Genomic DNA, 13,593 nt, shown 5'->3' on the forward strand with positions numbered 1-13,593 from the left:
ATAATGGCCACTTTCCTTTCAGCTTGGGTAGCTCAGAACAAGTTTAAATTATCTGATTTAATCTTCCAGGCTGGTGAACGAAAATGAAGTCAAGCAGTGGAGGGACCAGGCAGAGAAGTTTCGGAAAGGTGAGTGCATCCTGTGTGCTTGGGGAGGCAAAAGAGGAGGCAAGACTGATCCTGATTCAGTCACAGAGCAGCAAGCAGCAGAGCTGGGCACAACTTTTCCTTTTGTGGACAAATCCTGCTTTGTTCCCTCCAGTACATTTTTGTCTCATGGTGATCCGTTCGTGTTTCATAGGATGGGGCTTCCCTCAGTCCTCACATGAAGTCATTTTACAGTCTAAGTGAAACTTGGGCATTGCTGTATTGATCACTGAAGATCACTGTCAAGATAATCAGACTCTCTTTTCTTTTTCCTACTCTCAGTATACATCCCCAGTTGAACTGACAGATTTGTCAGCTTTATTTCAGCATAACCTGCATCTCTTCAGGGACTGTTCAGGAGCTTTATTTCATCAGCCCCACTTGCCTATTCCCCCTAGATCATGCTGAGCTGATGAGCAGGCTAGAGAAGAAGGAGCGGGAATGTGAGACAAAGACCCAGGAGAAAGATGAAATGATGAAGACACTGAACAAAATGAAGGACAAGCTGCAGAAGGAATCCTTGGAGCTGCGCCAGACCCGGGACCAGATGAATGACCTGGTGGCTCAACTTAATGAGTTTGCGGTATGAGACTGGGACTCTTCCCATCCTTTAAAGCCTGCTAACTAGGGAATGATAAACAAAAGCACATTATGAGTGAAACACTTTCTATGGTCAGTACAGAGAGAGTCTGTCTAGCTGGCTACAAAGATGAATACTTAGAAGCTGGTCAGCTTTTAGCTGAGACCAAAATTCCTGAGCTGGTAGTATAGAATGGATAATGCATGGGCCGCTCCATTCCTTCTCCTCAGCCACTTTCCTCGCAGGAGCTGCTGAGGCACACATGTCCTCCTCCAGCCATAATTATTACTACTGAGTGGGGTGGCCCTGGCTGTTATTTCAGTGGAAAAGAGAGAAATCTCCCAGATACAAAAGTAAATTTAGTGAAGAAACAGGATTCCTGTCATGCTTCAAGAGTGTCTGTACTGCCTTGGAGCTCTACAGAAGTGACACTTGCAGCTGCTCCCTCCTGCTTGGTGTTCCTTCTGTCTCGGAAGTGCCTGAGCCTCAACTCACCAGGATACAGCCCTGACAAGTTAGGCATGGCAGAAAGCAGATTCAGTCCCTCCTCCCCTCTCCCACTCTGCATTAGCGGGGCCTAATGACAGGTATTCAGTATTTCAAACCCTAAGGTTTAAAACCCAGGAGTTCAAAAGTTCATAAGATTGAACTTTTCTCTTTTTTCATACATAAGGTGAAAATAATACATGTTGGCTTCTTTTACTAGCTTTCTGTTTTTCTGAGCCATTTACGGTTCCTTTTTTCAAGCTCTTCTCCACAACTTCAAGGGCTTGAAACTTTCTCCTAAATGAAAGCTGAGATTCCTCCCTTTATTGCATGGCTTTGAGTGCAAGAGGTTTTAAAGAAAACATCAAATATTTTGAGACTCGTAATAAAATCACATCAGCTGGCAACATAGAGTTGTTATGCCTTTTAAACTGCTTTCTTTTTCTGTGTGTTTTTTCTTTTCCAGCAAGGGGGCAGCATTTCGTTCCCACCCCCTCCACCCCCCCCTCCAGGTGGCCCATTAGCTTTGTCCTCGACTCACATGCCTGAGAATTTGCCACCACTGCCACCTCCTCTGCCTTTCTCCAGCTGTCCCCCTCCTCCTGCTCCACCACCTCCTCCAGGAGGACCTCCTCCCCCACCAGGAGCACCACCTTTCTTCAGCATGGGGATGCCACCTCCTTCAACAACCACCTTCAGCAGCAGTGGCACCAGCCTGAAGAAGAAATCTATCCCGCAACCTTCACATCCACTGAAATCCTTCAACTGGGCTAAGCTGAGTGAGGTAAGAAATTGCAGTACCCTCAGCAATTAATTTACTTTCTAAGTATGAATCAGTGTTGATTAATGCCATGAAGTGCAAGGTGACAGAAGCGAGTGATATTGTGTCTTTTCATGGGCTGACGTCAGTAGGAGACAGTAACTGTCTGGAGGGAGTCTCGCCAGTTCTCCAGCAGTGCAGCATATCTCCTGTGGTGATCAAGGTGCTGGTTAGATTGAGCTGCAGTAGAGATCTGCGCATGCTGTTGGTTAGGCAAAGCTGTAGTGGGATTGATTACATAAACCAGAACCAGGTATCTCCAGGACTGGTGTGCCAGAGCTGCCTTCACTTGTGCAACAGGGAAAGGGATGGCCAGAGCCAATGTGGGCAAAACATGGTGAGAACCAGCTCCAAAACCAGCCTCTACTACCCCGGCAGGAACAGTCACCAAGGAGAGAAAGTTGGCTTGATTCTCCTCACCATTTGTTCATGGCCATGAGGGACGTTGCCCTTCCTGCATGGTTATAATTCTGTCTCTTGATGATGACTCCAAATTGGCAATAAAAACAGAGGACTTGGGTTCTTGCTGTGGCACTCATTTTCTGCTAGCTTGGTTGCCTCTCCTTCCCTTCCACTTCTCTCTCTTCATTCTTCCCCCCCCCCCCCCCCCCCCGCCCCTTCTCTTTAGGTCTTAATTTTTTTTAAAAACTGATTTAGGAAGAAAAAAAGTGTCTGTGTTGAGTTTGGATGGCTGCCTAGAAACCCAGGTTCTCTTTTAGACTGAAACTCACCCAGGGCCCAACTCCGGCATTTGGAATGAGTGTCCAGGGACCTCTGGAATGCCACAAGAATTCTCTCTCCCCCTCTCTCCTTTTCTTTAAAGTGAAGTGAAGTGAAATATTTGCTGCACCGTCTGTGCTTGTCTGTCAAAGCCACGTGGGGGGTGTGGGAGAGAATGTAAGGACAGGGATTTATTTTCCTTTGCAGAACATGGGACTTAGTGCTCTGAAGAAAAGAAATAATAAGTAATATATGTATATATATGAATGTATATGAAAAGGAGAGAGTCACAGGTGTTTCTGTTTAGTGTACAGTAACTGTAGGCTTATCCTGCCCTCTGGTTAGGAGTGAAGGCAGCTGTGCTAATAAAATTGAAGACCTGGGTGGTGACGTGGGTAAAAGATGCTATTTTGAGGAAAGCAGAATAGTTGGGAAAAGGGGTAGGGGCTTCATTTTGGGGTGTTTGCCAGTGTTAGCGTTTTGACCTAGTAGGTCCTCTGCAAAACTGCAGAGGTTGTGGTGCAGACACAAGTGGCTTGCCTTGTTATTTGGATTGCACTTTGTTATGGAATTATTTAATTCTACTGACTGCTGAAGGAGGTGATAAATGTTTGCCATCTTTATCAGTTATCATAAATTCCCTGCTTCAGTACCAGGCACTTTCTTTCTGTTCACATGGATATGAATCCTCTGAATGCAAAGTCACGAGTGGGTTGGATGGCCTCATCCTGCCTTTCGTTACCATTGCAGCACTTCTGTGGTGTTCTCCTGAACTGTCAAAGTATCCATACTTGAATGAATGAAGACTCACAACAAATACGCTGGCTGGGAGCAGCATATCTCGAGTTTTTGAGTGTGGGAAACTGAGGCCTGGAAGTGTCCATAGTATTACTGTGGTTCATGGTAGGGTTTAACTTCCAGTTCACATGAATACAAGTTTTCCCCACAAAAACATTTTGAGGAAAAATACATCTGACACAATGTATATGTTTTTCTTTGTTAAAATATTAGTCTAATTAGCAAAGAGCCAGGCATTTCTGCACCATGCGACACAGTGGTGAAAACAGAGCTGCACACAAACCCAGGGCTGCAGCCAGGTCAAATACATTATCCAGCTCTTGGGTACTTCTGCCTACAGTTTAGACCATCCTTCTCAAAGCAGTTAGTACAGAGTCTCTCCCCCAAGCTTTCTTAAGTAAGTGTGAAGATGAGGCCAGGACTGAGGCAGCCCACATGAGAGCAAACCCCTTTTTGTCCACGCAGCCTGCCTCAAGGGAGTGAGAGAAAGCCAACAGAGGCTGAGTGTGGACAGGGCTGGCCAAGAGGGATTTGTCTGCGATATACTTTCTCAGTAGCAGAACCAAGACTGTTCTCCAGGGCAATTCATATGTCACCTTTTTTCCCAATGTTGATACGGTCTTTGGAAGAAAAGGACTGAGCTGTTGGGTGTTAGGAGAATGATCAAATACATCCAAACTCTTAGCAGTTGACAATAACAGATTGTCCACAGTTCCCATGGGCACCACGAAAAAAGGTTTGACTGGAAAGTATTTGTGCTTCTAGCAAGGAAACTCCAACAACCCACTAATTTCCTTTGAGAATTAAAGATTGAACTAGCTTTGATGTGAGCTGACGATCAGTGGCAAAGCCGTTTAGATGCATGGATGGGCCTTCCACACCACAGCTCCATTCATACAGCACTGTAGCATCGTCTGTGAATTCCATTCACACAGCACTACAGCAGTGCTGGTTCCAAGGATCTCTGTGTTTTAAGAAAAAGATATTGCATGTAACACTGTAATATCCTGGGAAGATTCCTTTCTTTGTTTCTGGACTGCAAGTGGAGTTTGCTCTCTCTGAATTTTACACAACACCCAAGGTAGAGGAGGGACCAGACATTTATGGTTAATCCAAATGATGGACTGATTGCAAGCACACTGGAAGTATGTATTACTATAATAACTTCAAATCAATATGTTTATATTTATTAAAGAGCTAATCAGAATAAATCAATTCACCCTTCAACTGTGCTACTTGTTATCTCACGGCTGGAGAAGCAGCTTCCCATTAAGAGTCAGGCTGGTAATGACTGTAGTCAGTGATCTGAAAAGGGCTTTCTTTCACCAGCCCTAAACAGACCTAGGTGAAATTGTCTCAGAAGAAAGGTATTTGTTCTACATACCACACAGGATTTAAAAAAAAAAAACACCCCAAAAAAACCCCAAAAACCAAAACAAAAAAACACCATCAAAACAAAAAAACCAAGCACATAAACAGAAAATGTTCATTTTGACACTAATTTAAAAAAAAATATTTCTGTAATGTTAATGATGATTCTGATTGCTGGAACTTTCTTCCTAAAAGCAGCCTGAGGACCATGGCAAACAATGATGCAGGACTGCTGCCAGAGATTCAAAATTAATGGAAAGATTCCTACAAAATCTCAGTGTGAAGCTACTCATAATAGCCTTGGTGGTGCCTAGTCCTACAGTGAGACAAAACAGCTGTCTCAATTAACAAACATGCTAGAAATACAATTTTTGGTCAAAGTAGATTTTTCTTACATTGAGGAAAGGATCTGATATCAAGAAAGAAATCTGAAAAAAACACTCGGTTCATATCCCTTTTTCAGATTCATAATCAAATTATGAATTAAAATTTTAAGTTGCTTCACTTTTTGATGCTTAATATTTACAAGTATTAACCTACTAATATACAGGATTGCCTGCTCCAGTATTCACAGGACACTCAAGAGTTTTCCATGGTTTCTCTGGACCTGCAGGACAAATAAAAGGTTTTCCCAAAGTACTCTAAGTTTTCACTCATGCTGTGAGGTTATTGAGGCATGATGGACTTCGGTGGCTTGAAGAGTGTCACTATTTCTCTTTCAGGGTAAATAAAATCATCTGTTACATGTAGCAGAGGACAGCTTGATATGATTTGTAGCTCCATGAAACACTGTCGTACTCTAATCTTGGTGGGTCTCTCAGCAATTTTGGCATCATTACAAAGGTGGAATGATATAATTGCAGCAGCTACAGTAAGCAAATGCAACAAACTAAAAAAACAGCTTGATGGAGCAAATGCCTTGTCAATATCTGTTCTCATAAGAGATTTCCTTACCTAGTTTGTACTGCCATTTTGCTAGAGGACACTGGGAAATGTAGTTCATAGGGTTTGCTTCTGAAAGGGGGCCAAGACTTTGCAAAGCGGAGGAACCACAGATCTTGGAAGACTTGTGGATGAAGGAATGAATAAATAAATAAATATGGGGAGAAAAGCATGTTACAGATCAGATGAAGTGACCTCTCTTTTCTTTTTTTTCTTTTTTTTTTTTTTTTTTAAGGAGAGAGAAAAAAGGAAAGAAGAAATAAAGAATTTACTTTATTTTTAAATTGTTATTTAGGGACCATAAATATTTTTTATGGTGCTGAGGGAATCATTTATCATAGCAACCACATTATGCAAGTCTGATTCTCTTAAAACATTTAGTCTCTCTGGCTGATGACAAGGAACTATCAGCCAGTTAATCCATAACTGTGTAGCAAGAGCTCAGCGTAGGAAATTATCTGGCAGCAACATGAAAGTTTTCAAGGGCAGAGCTTAGGGTAGAAATAGAAGGGACAGTCCCATTACAAGTGTTTTGTGTAACAAAGGTTGTTTATATCTCTGCCTGCCTCATTTTTTTCTTTGACGGTTTAGCCTGTTTGTTTTTTAAGCATTAAAATTGGGTTCCTTGGGTCAAAATTCTGTGCACACCATTGTAATGGGTGCTGCATTGGAATTTGTCTTTCTGCTACAAGTAGCATACAAACCACCCTGTAGAGGACCAGATTCAGCCTGGGTCTTGAAATGAATCTGAATTAAAATAAGAATCACTGTCACTTCCTTGGGTTGTTTTTCTGGGGAAGTATGGATGAGAACTACTCTGTAGTCCCTTTGTGAGTCTCAGAACTGCCTGTTCTGGCACCTCTGCAATTAATTCAGACTAGCCCATTCTGTAGCATGTTTTCACTGTTCTTGCCATGTGTGGGGAAACTTCATTCCCATGAGAGTTTTGCAGCCGGACAGGTAGATGGGCAAGACTCACATGAGTAGCTCTCTCGAGTCACATCCAGCCTTCTGCCAAACGCAACATATAGCTTTTTGGCATCCTCAGGGCTCTATCCCAATGATGACTCTTTAAGTACTGCTCCTGAAGTTATGTCCACTGGCTCCTGTCAAGAGATATTCTTCCATTTCAGTGTTTGATGGGACAACCTGAAACAGTGAGGAACTCTGATAACTGCTCTGCTGTTCAAATGCATCCCTCAGGATTTATAATTCAAGGTTTATAAAGCCAGACTGGAAATTGAATGAGAATGAACACTCTGCCTGGATGCTTCTGGCTAAGACTGGCAGTAGAGTCCAGGGTTAGCTTAAAATTAAAATTAACTTTGTCTCCTATTCCTTTGGCTGAGATGAGCCTCCCAAACTTGTTTGTCATGTTACAGTCACAGGGTCATGATGTTTTTCCTACTATAGAAAGAAGAGCCACACTGATTGCAAGGAATGACACAATGATATTGGTGAGCCTGTTCAGGGATGGGTGCTGTTCCCATCTAATATATGCTCTCATTGTAAATAGCACTGCAGACACCCCTCCTTGCCCTCAGGCACTCACAGGCTGCCTCTAGAGGGAGGGTGTTGGTTTTCCTCCACAGTGTCTGCCCTGCCAGGAATTTCCTCCAGAACACTTCGCACTTTTATTTCCCCCTCATTTCATCCTTCCATCAGTTTTTTTTCTTGCTCCTTGAGCCTTGTGGCTTAGCACATTTCCCTCATTTCTTTGATGACTGTGAATGGGAAGTAGAGCCTGTTCATAATTAGTTCTGATAATGAAGTGTTAACACACCTTGCTGTGTAGGTACAAGTCAGGTACTTCGGAGCTGGAGCCTGTATGAGGATTTCATTGCTATTGCTTGCTGTTCTTGGCTTTCTCTGCATCAGTGATCTGTTGGCCCTTCATCTCTTGGAGTTCGCTTAGGTCTTTTTACAAACCTTTCTGTCCGTTTCCTTTTTCTTTTAATCAACACCTTCCTTATTTTTCCAGTTAATGAAGTACAATAAATGTACACTTCATCAACTAAATGAACTGAAAGACAAGTGTTGTCAAGTGTGAAGAGCAAGTTTTCCTTTTCTGAATGGGTAATTGCCCAAAGCTTGTCCCACACGACATGCACCTTCACAGTCAGAAGGAAGGAGAAGGTAGTTCAATCGTCATGTTGTCTTTGCCGGCAAGGACATCTGTCCTGAGAATGTCAGTAGGAGACCCCAAGGCCTAGTTTAGGATGACTGCTGATTAACTAATTCATGTACTGTAAGAGCTTATTTGGTCCAGCATTGGTGGACAGCAAAGTTGGAGGAGTTGTCTATGCCTGTCTCCCTCCATGCTAATCATCAGCCAGACAGATTCCCTGGCATTCAGGATAATGGGTTGTGAACATTTCCAGTTAGTGTAGATGATGGTGTTTCAGAGATCTGGGTATAGTTTGTGTCTATCTGAGTCAACAAGGAACTCATGTAGACAGAGGAGATCATGTAATGGGAAACAATTAGACTTCAAAGGCTCAGAGCCTTAAAAGTAAAGTAAAATAAAGTCTTAAACTACTTTCACAGGCAGGCAGAATGAAAACCACACACCCTTTGGGCTTTACAACAGAACCTGGCAAAATTTGCAGAAGGGAAGATGTGTCTGGGGTTTGTCATGCATCAGTGCCCTTCCTAAGCTTTTTCCTCATGATGGTAACACTTCTTTCAGCATGACCACAATCATTGTGTTAGACAGATGGCCACTCTTGAAAGGAAACATACTGTGGGATCATGGATATTGCTTGAGATGTAGTCTGCTAGTCTTGGAATGTGCCCTTTCATCAGAGGCTTGCTGTGATGAAAAATACAAAATACTCAGTATGTTTAAAAAAAAGCAAAAACAAAAAACAAAACCAAACCACACCACTGTTTTTTTTTCTCCTTTGACTCTTGAAACAAAGCGTGCCCTTTAAAATGACAGCAGTAGTACATAGGAATATGGCCAGTGAGCAGGAGAGAATGATCTGTCCAAATGGAATTGGATGTTCTTAGCTAAAAACTTTTGGTTTCTCATTAAAATATGACCTTTTCTTTCAGGAAAGGATCCATGGCACAATCTGGAATGAAATTGATGATTTAAAGGCATTCAAGGTGCTGGATCTAGAAGATTTTGAAAAGATGTTCTCCGCATATCAGAGACACCAGGTAGGAGTGAACTCTCCACACCTCGTCCTCTTTGAATTTCTGGAGGAGGAAAGAACATACGACAGTGGTCTGGGCCCTTGCCCACCTGAAGTCAGGCTGCATCATTTGCTGCTCTGCCACTGTTCAAAAAATCACAAGACCAAAAGAAGTGGGGAGGACATAAAGGGCAGAGTGTAACCTTCTGTTATTGACCTACTTCATACTAGTAGGCAGCTGTGAGAGACAACAGCTCCCAACAGGTAATGCTCTATTTGATCTCAGTAGCCACTGGCTTCCAAAAGCTCTTGAGCTTTACATTCATGCTTGATATCCATCTCTCTCTTTCTCCCATTCATCCAGAGGAAAAGTCTGTAGTTGCCTGAGTACTGAGCAAGGTGACTGAATTAGCTGTCTTTTGCTTTGTCTGAACGGTCAACTGACACAACTGGCTAGGTGACAGAAACTGTCTGAATTACAGATTATAATGCAAACAGCATACTTTAAAAGCAGCCATTTATCAGAATCTTTTTCTTCCTCCTCTGTTTTTTGGAAAGCAAGTCACCTTCAATCTGTCTGTCTTTGCTGAATGAGATTTAGCAGGAGAGGGATTGTACTTGCACTCCCTGAACTCCCCCAGCTTTCCTTTGCTTTTGGAATATGTTTGGAGAAATTCAATCTTTGGTACTCTGCAGAACTGGATCATTGCTCTTAAGTTTTGGTAGCAGACACAGACATGATTGCCATAAGCAGCCTTTATGATTTTTCTGTCTAATCCAATAAACCTAAAGAATAACTTTTCTGATTTACTAGTTCACAGCCACATAGATAAGCATCCCAACTTGAACTGTGAAGAATGTGATGATGAGAATGTTGCATGATGAGATTTCATTTCTCATTCTGCTCCTGCAAATAGCTGTTCGTGTTTCAGTGGGTCCCTCTCTCTTTCTGTGAATCATATTCCCTGAAACAAGAACTTAGTTCACAGAGGGGAAGAAAGGCACATGAAACTTCAGTGAGTTTCATCCAAGACTGGATTTAGACCTTGTGCCAACAGCTTAGCTATGGTGGTGAGCTCCCAGTTGTCTTGCAAGCAGCCAGACTCATCTATGCACATGAGTAGCCACTGCAGCATCAGAGTGCCATTACAATGTTTTTGGTGCAAACACTGCAGCTTCCTCACTAGAAATGACCTTGCAAAGCCTTGCTTCCTTTGGGCCCAAAATCCAAAGCCGTCCTGGTCTGCCGACTCTCAGTTAGAATCATAATATTTATGGCTGTGTTACTGAAAAGCAGCCTGGCCTATTCAACCATAAAGTAACCTGACCCTTACCCCTGCCCACTGGAATGGAGCCATCATCTCAGGGTGACCTCCATGGGTCTCAGAATAGTTCTCTTCCATCCTTGTTAAACACACTTTATGACAGTGGCTCCAGACACTAGAATATCACTTATGTAAGCTACTCGTGTTTTTGTGTAGTTAGGTGTATTGCTGCCCTTCCAGCTTTCACTGAAGGGTTGGGGGGGGGGTGTCCCTTAAATATTTCATTGTTATTACTTCACACAATATTTTCTTTTTCATCCATACTCACTCCAATGTGAACTGGATTCCAATTAACAAGTCCTCATCAATTTTTTCTTTTTTTTTTTTTTTTAAAGACCAGGCAACCAAAATTGCTTTTGAATCAAAAGCTTATGAGAACTTTTCCAGTTGATTCATACTTAGTCTTTTCTCCTCTTTTATTTTTGGAAATACTCCACTCTGGCCAAGTATGTGTTTACCCTGGGTTTGTGACTTTTAAACTCCATCCAAATGTCTCTAAAGAAAAATGTCAACGCAAAGCCCTGCTCTTTTGCATCTGAAATGTTGAATGAGTACAAATAAAGAAATTTCTTTCTTTTCTGTTATTAACATAATCTTCATATTTTTTCCAGTTTCATTTACATTAAACAGCTTTTCTTCATTTTTTTAATGACAATGGGTCTCTTCTCCTCTCTCAAGCCCAGTGTATTGGTTTTGGTGGCTATGAGGGAAAGCAGGATTGTCCAGTGTACAGAATGCTGGACCAAGAATTCTTACACTTGTCTTTTGACTGTGCTTCAAGCTTACTGTCTAATATTGACCTTTTGATTCAGTATATCTGGTGTTTTCCTGGAGTATGGAGTATGTTGTGAAATAGTTGGTGTCTGTCACCCAGTTAGTGCTATAAGGCTTATTTGGTGGTTACAGAGTGCTTTCAAAATACTTGGCTGTAAGTTCTTAAAGGGTATAATGTGCCATTGAAATAAGTTTTTACTAAACTGTGCCTGTGCATCAGGAGAAGAGAACTGACCCTCAAGTTTTAACCTTGGCAGTTCTTTCATTAAGGCTCCAGACTAGATTTGTAAAGGTATTTAAGCATTATCCTAGTTAATGTTTCAAGACTGAAGAGATTTATGCTTTGGAGACTGAATTTATTCTTTTCAGAAAAGACCTCGAACTCTTAGTTCCCCAACAGCTGCTGAATTAAAATATGCAAAGAAATGCTAAAATACCTTTGAACCATCTGTGTTAGTATTACTTGCTAAGCATTTTATTTTCTTAGAAAACAGTGTGTGTCCGAATTTAGCTGCCTTGTTAAACTTGGTATCTTTCTCTGTGACTAATTTTTGGCATGTTTCCTTCTTCGTTATTTGCGGCTGCTGCCTGCATAGGACCTGCTAACTAACCCCTCCTCCTGTAAGCAGGTGAGTATCATTGTCTGCCTCCTGATCCTCTTGCAGCATGTGGGAAGGTGAAGTCCTGCACCATGCCATTCTGGGGTCATGACTCATCTCATGCTACTCTTTCATATGCCCTTGCACTTCCACTTTCTGGGTGGGGTAGGTGGTATAAAAAATTCCTTTAGTTGTATTAGCTCTGCAATAGGAAGTAGTTCCTGTTCTTTCACTTAGCTACAACTTCACCATGGTTTCTGATGGTGTCTGTAGTCCCCTTTTTGATGATCCTGAGGAAAAAGACCAGGGACAAAGGGATCATAAACTCTTCCTTAACCAAAGTAACAGTCTCTCTAGTGGAGAACAAAAAGGGCTCTTGGGAAGCCTTCAATCCCACTGTACCCATCTGTGGTCCATCTGTTTTGGACAGTACTGAAGTCTCCAGACGTATTCACTAGCCACAGACTTTCTGATAAAGAAAATTTTTCTTTCTGTAGAACCGGAAGGCACTTTGGCTGGGCAGAAGGATTTGTGCCAGCTGAGGAGCGGAAGAGTTAGACTGAGGGAAAGCCTACTTCATTTCAGACTCAGAACGTTCAGAAAAAGACTGAAATAATGTTTAGATTAAGACATATCACGCTGCCTGCATGTCTTCAAACTGACTACCTCTCAGTTTATTCATCATCTTAAGCAAAACTCTTGGCAACACTTTTGGGAAGAGCAATGCTCTCAGAAGAGGGTTGCACAGATGTCATCTCAAGTGTCTGTGGTAGTTTCAGAAGAAAGTAGTCCTCACTATGAGTGCTCAGGGAACTGTATTTGGAAAGTCTAGTCAGGACCTCTGCCACTTTGTGAGGCTAACACATGGCTCTGGGCCGTTTACTGGCATTCGTTGTGGCAGCGTGCACCATGAAACATGTCAATATGGTAGAAATTGTTTGCTAAAGTATTGATAATAACTAGAACCTAAGGTGCTGCCATGGTACCAGACCACGAGTTCTGCAGCTAACCAAAATTAAACTGTATTTGAAACAGGGCAGCAATATGATGAACACATTCCACATGTCTAGTCATTCCAGCACTAAAATTTTAGTTGATTTTTGAATTTCCAATTAAAATCTCAAATCTGAAATAGTCTTTTAAGCACATAACATAATGCTATCCCAGATAGAAAGTTGGTAAAGAATGATGGGATAAAACTTAGGGATCTTGTCTGTCAGGTTGACAACAGCTCCAACTATTCTTGCTTTGTGTGCTTGCCCTATCTCACAAAAGCTACTCACTACTGCCCCCTTGCTCCTCTTTCTGTGTCTACGAAAATGCAGATAGCCCATATGCAATCTGTTTTCCTTCAGACAAGTTTGCAATCTGGCTTCAGTAAAACCTGAGGCTTCATGTGCTTTTGCTTACACACAACTCCAAGTATCTATAAATATCTCTCTCCTCAATATGAGTTGAAGAGAATATATTTTTAGATGAGACTAGCCCACTCCTTATGACCAAGGAGCAGGCCACATCTGAAGAGTTCATGTTATTCATCTCTGTTGAACCTTGTGGGTTGGGGAATTGGAAATGGCATGGAGGCTATAATACCAATCCCTGCTGCATGGCTTTAGGGGAAGCCATCTAAACCCCCACCCCACATACACAGCCAAATTCTGAAATAATTTGTCTTTTTTTCCTTGGGAAAACTGTGAGGGACAGTGAAGCTTTTAAACCAAGAGCACAGACCAACAAGTACCTTTCTTACCTTCAGTAGTTGCCTATCTCCCCGTGCCCCTGTCTTCCTCCCCACAAACTGAGGAAACTCAAGAAAACTTTGACATCTCTACATGCCAGATTATACTGGGGGTGCCATGCTTTTGGTATTGTTAGTTATTCTCTCAGAAATA

General features: G+C 42.1%; 1 protein-coding gene across 2 annotated transcripts in view; it reads left to right on the forward strand.

Moving 5' to 3' along the window:
• Positions 1–13,593, forward strand: part of DAAM2 (dishevelled associated activator of morphogenesis 2) — a gene marked incomplete at its 3' end in the record, with an annotated part of 119,122 nt that overhangs the window by 73,244 nt on the left and 32,285 nt on the right. The window contains exons 11-15 of one of the 2 annotated variants that reach the window (XM_081998231.1): positions 70–128; positions 545–729; positions 1,679–1,996; positions 8,921–9,028; positions 11,699–11,731. In XM_081998231.1, the coding sequence (XP_081854357.1) occupies positions 70–128; positions 545–729; positions 1,679–1,996; positions 8,921–9,028; positions 11,699–11,731 (703 nt within the window). The remainder of the gene's footprint in view (positions 1–69; positions 129–544; positions 730–1,678; positions 1,997–8,920; positions 9,029–11,698; positions 11,732–13,593) is intronic. The other variant, XM_081998230.1, reaches the window with a different exon arrangement.

The sequence above is a fragment of the Phaethon aethereus genome (genome assembly GCF_964289735.1).
Source record: "Phaethon aethereus genome assembly, chromosome: 3".
Classification (NCBI taxonomy): Eukaryota; Metazoa; Chordata; class Aves; order Phaethontiformes; family Phaethontidae; genus Phaethon; species Phaethon aethereus.